Raw genomic sequence first — 8,111 nt, 5'->3', positions numbered from 1 at the left:
CTGAGTCTACTAGGGTGTCAATGTTGGGGAGGGGAAAGGAGTCTTTTGGACATGCTTTGTTCAAGTCGGAGTAGTCTACGCACATTCTTCATTTCCCACTGGCTTTCTTGACTAGGACAACATTGGACAGCCATGTTGAGTATTCGAGTTCCTTGATGAACCCTGCTTCCAGCAGCCCTGCTGTTTGCTTAGCGACTTCTTCCGCCCATTCCTGCGACATCTTCCTTTGCCGTTGGGCTATTGGTTTGGCTTCTGACTTTATGGCTAGTCGGTGGGACATGACCTCAGGATCTAACCCTGGCATGTCTGATGGGGTCCACGCAAAAAGGTCGCTGTTTGCTCTCACGACCTCTATGAGGAGACCCTTGAGTTCATGGGGTAGGTTTCTGTTAATGAATGTGAATTGTTCTACCGACTTCCCTATCTGGAATTTTTTCATGTCCCCTTCTGGTTCAGGTCTTGGTTTGTCCTCCACCCTGACGTCTAGATCTCTAGGAACACGCCAGCTGCCTTTTTGGATTCTTTCCTTAAGGAGAGACTGGCGCTGTCGCAGGCGACTGCCGTTTCTAGGTCTCCCCTTATGGAACCAACCGTTCCCTTGTCCGTTATGAACTTCATTGTTAGGTACTTGGTGCATATTACAGCTGAGAATTCGTTAATGGTTTTCCTCTTTAGGATGATGTTATAGGCGGTGGAGTCTCTAAGGACTACGAAGTCTGCCATAACCGATTTCCTGGCGTCGCCAGCTCCTAGGCTGATCGGAAGGGAGATCGTTCCGTCGGGTTTTATGTAATTATCACCAAGTCCCATGACCCCATGTTGGTGACTTTTGAGGTCGGATTCCTTGAGCCCCATTGCGTTGAACACGTTTCTGAATAGGATATTCGAGTCGGCTCCCGTGTCGACGAGGATGCGTCTGACCAGCCCTGTCCCGACCATCGCCGTGACTACCATGGGAGGGTTTTCAGGGAGGTCTTTGAACCATATGTCTTCTGGACTAAATGATATTGTCGGGAGCCTTTTGCTGGTGGTGGGGCTATCCGTCGAGATGGAGAGCACCCGGGAGTCCTTTCTTGTTGCTGACTTAGACTTGGGGGGACTGTCTCGTCCGACCACAATATTAACCACGAAAGTTGGGGGATTACTGGCATCCTCTGGGGGTTCTTGTCTAGGTTTGACTGCCCGGTTCCGGTCTTCCTCGGAGCGTTCTCTTTCTCGTCTCCTCGGTTCTCTGATAAGTCAGGAGAATTCACTCAGCTTCCCTTCTCTGATGGCCTGTTCCAAGGCATCCTTGAGGTCGAAGCAGTCTTGTGTTTTGTGGCCAAACCCTTTGTGGTAGTCGCAATAAAGGCTTTTGTTGCTTCCCGTTCTCTCCTTCAAGGGTTTGGGTCTGGATAGGATTTCTTTGTCTGTGATTTGCTGGTAGACTTCCACTATGGGCGCCGTAAGTGGCGTGTAGTTCATGAACCTTCCTACCCGTGGCTGCTTGGGTAGCTTGTTTAGGGTGCCGTCTCTGGGGGCTTCCTTGTACCGTTCGGTTTGATGTGCCTGCCATGCTGGCGGGTTGGTGGGCTGCCGTTTATTGGCTGCCACAACCTGGCTGACCTCCTCGTCATTGATGTATTCTTTGGCTATGCTCTGGATTTCCTGCATGGTCTATACAGGCCTGGTTGTTAGGTGTTTCCTAAAGTCTTCATTCAGCAGGCCGTTTGTTAGGCATAGGCTAGCGACTGAGTCCGTGAGGCCGTCAATTTCCAGACATTCATCGTTAAACCTATCCAGGAACTTCCTGGTCGGCTCACCGGGTTTTTGGGTAAACCCTAACAAGTTAATCGGGTACTTTGCTTTGGCTATGCGCGTCGTGAACTGTGCTAGGAACTTCTGGGATATGTCTGCAAAAGTCGTGATGGATCCTTGTGGGAGAGTGTTGAACCATCGGATCGCCAGGCCAGCTAGTGTTACGGAAAATGCCCGGCATCTGACTGCGTCGCCTACTCCTTCCAGATTCATTCTTGCTTCAAAAGCTGTGACATGTTCCTGGGGGTCCTTGGTCCCATCATATCTCATGTCCGTTGGCTTGTCGAAGTTTCTCGGGAGCCGGACTTTGAGAATTGAGGGGTGAAAAGGGGTTGCCCCCATGATGATGGGGTTTTCTTGTCTCCGGGTCTCCTCTTTCTGGGACCCCAACGGCTTTCCGACTTGCTTCGGGTGGGTCTGGAGGTTGCTTGTGTGTGTGTCTCTTCGTGCCTTGTTAGGCTTCTTCCTTGGCTATTGTGTGCACGAGAGGGAGAGTGGGTGCGGGCGTAGGACTGGCTAGCGCCGCCGTGTGAGCGGCTGGCGTTCCCCTGAACTCTGTGTCTAAGCTCCCGCGTGATCTTGGCGCTGTCGGCTCCTGTTCCCCCGAAAGGGCGGCGCCTCTCGGGAGTCTGGGTATACATTTGGTTGGGCTGGACAGATGGCCTCGGGTGTTCGGCATCACGGGCCGTTGAGCTCGCTCTGCTCAAACGGGCTCCGCCTCCTTCGCGGAGCTCCTCCAAGGTGATGTGTCGCTCCATGTTTGCGTCGGGATCCCCACAGACGGCGCCAATGTTCGTTACCGGGGGTCCACGAGTTGTCGGTAGGTGGTGACTGAGAGAGTGAGGGTGGTCCCGAGCGGGCGCGGAGCGAAGGCTGGCAACGTCGGAGGGCGGACGGAGCGGGGGGTGGCCACCTGGAAGGACACTCCGACGATCAAGTTAGAGTCCGTACTAGGGGTGGCAGAGTTAGGTAAGGATGTGACGTACCTTGGGGGGAGAGCTGTCCTCCCCCTTTTATATGTTGTGCTGGGTGGGCCTAATAGGGGCCTAGCCCATTGGTTGAGGAGTAAAGCTGTCATCCTCCACGTGTGCGGGTCGTCCGTACTTGGAGCCGATACTCGGGGTGCCGATCCTAAGGGTTCCGACCCGGGTGGTGGCGCGTTTAGTGCGGTGAGTTGATCTCCCTCTGGGTCGGGCGTGGCTGACCGACCCGTGGAGATCGGTTGTAGCTTCTTGGGTCTGGGCGGGGCAGTGTCCCGACTCGGCGACTTCTTGGGCTGGGTTGACAGCCCGTAATAGATAGTTTTTAGATTTTATATTTCTTGCTATTTTAATATGCTTTCATTTTATACCTTCCAAGTGTTTGACAAAATGTTTGGTTGGATTTTAGAGTAAATTTTGGTACTCTTGGCTTGTGATTGAGGACTTAGGTCCCTTGAGATTATTGATATTCAGTTCTATTGGTGATTTTAAGCTTGTTAATTGGTTCTAAGACCAATTATGTCCACTTGACTTAACCCTCCGATGTTAGAGGAAAACTAAGTGGAATTAATCCTTTGTAATTACCATGTTGTGTTCAATGATCCAAGATAGAAAACCTTGACTCTTAATCCTTGCCATGAGTATATTTTAGCCTTTATAGTTTCTTAGTTATTAGTTTTATTTTCTTGTTTATCAAACTCAAAAACCCAAAAATATTTTCCCATAACCAATAACATGCACACTTCTCTGGAATTCCTTGAGAGACGACCCAAGGTTTAATTACTCTCAGTTTTTATTGGGTTTGACTTAGATGACAAACAAATTAAACATTGATTGAGGGTTGTTTGTTGATTTGGAGCTATACTTGCAACAGAATTATTTTGTGAAAATTCCTAATTGAAGATTTTTCCCGGTCAATAATTCCCTAACCGACGGAATTATTTTGTTAGGTTTGCATTTCTAACCAACGATTTTCCACTCAATTCTTCTATTTCTTGGGGAGGTCGCCTTCATCGGCAAAGTTGTTATTTTGGTGAAAAATTCCATTCTAGACACTTTTATTTTATTTTATTTTATTTTCCGTACTTGCATCTTATTTTAGTATACCTTTGGAGTTTTGTACATATTGGTAGTATATATATATATATATATATATATATAGTTATTGCAGTGGATTAGTTGTGATTGAAAAATGCTCATAATTAAATTTAGTTTATTCCGATATACATAAGAAATTGATTTGGTTGAAAATGGAAAATAAACTAAGAATTTTAATTTTTCACAATCACATCATATCATATCATATCATATCATATTATATATATATATATATATAAAATGTTAGTCAATTTGATGAAATTTTTAAGAAATTATTTTTCTAAAAAGGGCATTAAGATTCAAATTGATTTGAGTTGAAACTTTTCATTGAAACTTGCATGATGTATATAGTTTGGAATATGGTTTTTGAGCTAAGAACACACAACCTGTGAGTTTTTTAGCCTAATTATATGGTTATATTATTTAACAATTATTTTGATTCTTATGTGTTTTCTTCTCTTTGATTGCAAATCTTTGGTTTGTTTAATTCTATATGTCCATTATTTAGTATATATATATGCATTTATGTTATTTAGGCCATCATTTTATTATAGCTCACTTATCCCAAATAGCCTACTTTTTCATTTACCTTTGTTTACCACTTTGAGCCTTTTTAATCCCCTTTTGTTCTTTATATTACCACATCACTAACCTTAAGCGAAAAACTATTAATTGTCTTATTTGAATATTTGGTTAGCTTAAGATAGTGAGTGTGTGTGCTAACTAAGTGTGAAAAACATGTGGGAACTTTGGTTGATGAAAATTTATTTTGTGCTTATTGAGAATTTGGGTGTATACTCATGTAAAGGTAATAAAACCATATGCATTTATGTCTTTTGTATATATTATGTTTTCATATATATAAACAAAAAAGGAAAAAAGAAAAAAATATAGAAAGAGAAAAAAATATAATAAAAAGGGACAAAATTATCCCAATGTGAAGCTCAATAAAAATCAATGCATATGCATATGTGATGGAATTGAATTTGATACATTGTGTGTGTGTGTGTGTGTGTGTGTGTATGTGTGTAAAAATGAGATTTTGGGTAGCTAAGTTTGATATTAGAATTGTAGAGTGTGTATGTGTTAGGTGAGAGTTTAGGTTAGTCAAATATTCAAATTCAAGCTCACTTGGCCATACATATATCCTTACCTTTACCCTTAGCCCTATTACAACCTTGAAAAGTCCTCATGATATTTACATATGTACATTAAATATTTGTTGATTGGTTAGATGAAGAACAAACTTTAGAAAGCATGATTAGAGGAGAATTGAGTGAATTAACCCTAAACACTTGAGCGACTAGAGTTCTTATACACATCTTGTGAGGGTTCAATTGCTCAATTCCATATTTCCATCTTTGATCATTGCTTACCTTGCAAGTTTGTAAATTTTTTTGAATAACTGAATTCAATTGTGAATTTGATTTTGGTATGATTATTTGAGCCCTTGAATTTGCATACATGCTTTCTTGAAAATTTGATTTACTTTGACTACATATATATAGTAATTAGAACAGCTAAATGCATATAGGTAGTTGCATTTAAATAGTTTGCATTGAATAAAATTGATAATTCCTTTTTGTCTTTCTTGAGTTTAGCATGAGGACATGCTAATGTTTAAGTGTGAGGAGATTGATAAACCACAATTTTATGGTTTATTCTGTATTGAATTTGGTGGATTCTATAAACTTTTTTCACATTTATTCAATGAAATAGCATAGTTTTATGAAATTCTCCTAATTATGCTTTATGATTGAAAACATGCTTTTTAGGCTTTTAATTAGTTAAATTTAATCCACTTTGATTCCACTCGATGCCTTGATGTGTTTGTCAGTGATCTTAGATTTAGGAGGCAAGGATTGGATCAAAGAAGCGAAGAAAAAGTATGCAAAGTGGAGAATTCATGAAGAAATGAGGATTTGGTGAAGTCATGGCAACGCGTACGCGTGACAAGCAGCACGTGACTAACTTAATAAAACATGCTGGGGGCAATTTTTGTAGCTGCCAAAGCCCAATCCAACTCATTTCTGAAGCTATTAGAGGCTGAATTCAAGATGGAAAAAGAGAGAGCAATTAGGATAATTTAGTAACATATTTTAGGTCATATTCTAGAGAGAGAAGCTCTCTCTTCTCTCTAGAATTAGGGTAGAATTAGCTTAATCTCTCATAGATTTAGGTTTTATTTCTTGTCTTAATTTAGTTTTCATTGCAATTTCTTGTTACTACATCCTTGCTTTCTTAGTTTTACTTGTTATTTTCTTTATTTTGTTACTTTTATGTTCATGCATCAATGTTGAATTTAGATTTTTTTTAATGCAAATTTGAGGTTTCTTTGTTTATTGATGTTTATTTGAGTTGTTATTATTGTTATCTTGTAATTGGTAGCTTTAGATTTTATCAATTCTTGCTATTTACTATATTTTCATTTTATGTCTTCCAAGTGTTTGATAAAATGCTTGGTTTGATCTTAGAGTAGATTTTTGTGTTCTTTGCTTTGACTGGTAACTTGGATAACCTTGAGTTACTAATTTCCAAGTGATTGATAATTTATTTCTATTGACTCTAGTGTGTCACTAAATTAATTAGTGAGTTGGCTAGGACTAATAGATTAAGATTAATTAAGTCCATTAGACTTTCCTCTAATATTGGGGATGACAAAGTGGGATTTGTAACAACTCTAATTTTTGTACTAACGCGAGTTTTTCTTAAAATAATATTTTAAAGCGATTAGTTTTATTTTAACGAGTCGACTTCGAACCCCGAAATAAAATAAACAGTAATATAATTTTATTATTATATTATTTACTTATTTTACTTGCTCTAATTATAATGGAGTCTAGATAATAATATTAATATTATTATCAAATCTGACTTTTGTCGATATAAAAAATTATCGATATTTTTTGATGAATTTAGAGTTGCTAAAAGTTTCATCAAATATTTTTTTAATTTCTAAGTTACTAATATCATTTATATTAATAACTCATGTATATTTAACCTTATATATATTATTATTATAATTATATTAGCTTTGTTATTATAATAATAATTATTATTATTAGTATTATTATTATTATTATCATTATTACAGTATTATCTATACTATTGTTATTACTATTATTATTACTATTAATATTATTATATTATTATAATTCTTAGTTCAGTGGTTTCACTATATATATATATATATATATATATATATATATATATATATATATATATATATATATATATATATATATATATATAACCGAAGATCAAATGGGCATGACACATAAGCATCCATTTCCTATCAAACCTTAACATTCAGTTTCAATATTCATTGCATGCAAAGAGAAAGAGTGACCGAGAGAGAAAGAGAGGAAACCGTGACCCCGTTAACTTTCCTTTCTTGATTTCTTGCGATCTGTAACTTCAATAAAAAATTTAATCCAGTAAAAGTGTTCATATCCTCATTCTCTACGTGTTAGTGTTATTTTTGATCGGTGAAAGTTGACGACGACGTAGTACTTCTACCTCTTGAGTTTGGTCAACTGGAGTTCTATGAGGCGCAGACGATTCCGAACGTTTTTTTCTTTGACTGCTCGATCAGAAGGCTCCTCCAGAACTTCGCATAATTTGATTTTGTACGAAGCTAAGGTAGACTTTAATAAATTTTCACCAGTTAAATTGGTATTTCATAAGTGAATTGATGTCGTGATTACTTGTCGATTGAATTTGACTGAATTTATATTGATATTTGTGATAAGTTTGAGGTTTGGAAGGTTTAAGTGCAACCAGAAACTGAGTTAGTTTGATGATTGTGATTTCTGGATTACGGTAGGATAATTTGAAAATGTTAAAAGTTGTCGGTTTGATCTATTGGAAATGATTTAAAAAGAGTGTGGAAAATGGTTTGGATAGAACCCGAGAAGGGTAGCAGAGTCCGAATTTTAGGGGAAATGCCGCCGAAATTTTGTTTTAAGTCTTAAGAATTTATTTGAAATTTTATTTAGAAGAAAAAGATAGAGTTTAATATTATGATTATATAAGTTTTTCGGGTATTTTGGGTAATAAATAAAGTTTAGGGGTCAAACGGGTATTTTATAAAAGTTTAGGGTTATTTATATAAATATGAAACAAAGTGAAAGTTTAAATATAATTTTATAAAATATTAAAGAATTTGTGGTTTAGAAAGTAATTAATAAAAATTTGAAAATAAGGTTTTATAAAATAAGTTTTAAGAGTATTATA

At 38.1% G+C, this 8,111-nt stretch overlaps 1 protein-coding gene across 1 annotated transcript; it reads right to left on the bottom strand.

The window, feature by feature from the left end:
* Positions 1 to 1,656: 1,656 nt before the first annotated feature.
* LOC148569970 (uncharacterized) lies at positions 1,657 to 2,067 on the bottom strand. The gene has a single exon (XM_088506760.1). It carries the CDS (start codon positions 2,065 to 2,067, stop codon positions 1,657 to 1,659), a length of 411 nt encoding a protein of 136 aa, XP_088362886.1.
* Between the last annotated feature and the right edge of the window lie 6,044 nt (positions 2,068 to 8,111).

This window comes from Arachis ipaensis, chromosome B3 (assembly GCF_059453495.1).
Source record: "Arachis ipaensis isolate K30076 ecotype BB chromosome B3, ASM5945349v1, whole genome shotgun sequence".
Classification (NCBI taxonomy): domain Eukaryota; kingdom Viridiplantae; phylum Streptophyta; class Magnoliopsida; order Fabales; family Fabaceae; genus Arachis; species Arachis ipaensis.
Note: the sequence above shows the minus strand (reverse complement) of the source record. Positions and strands in the feature narration are given on the sequence as shown.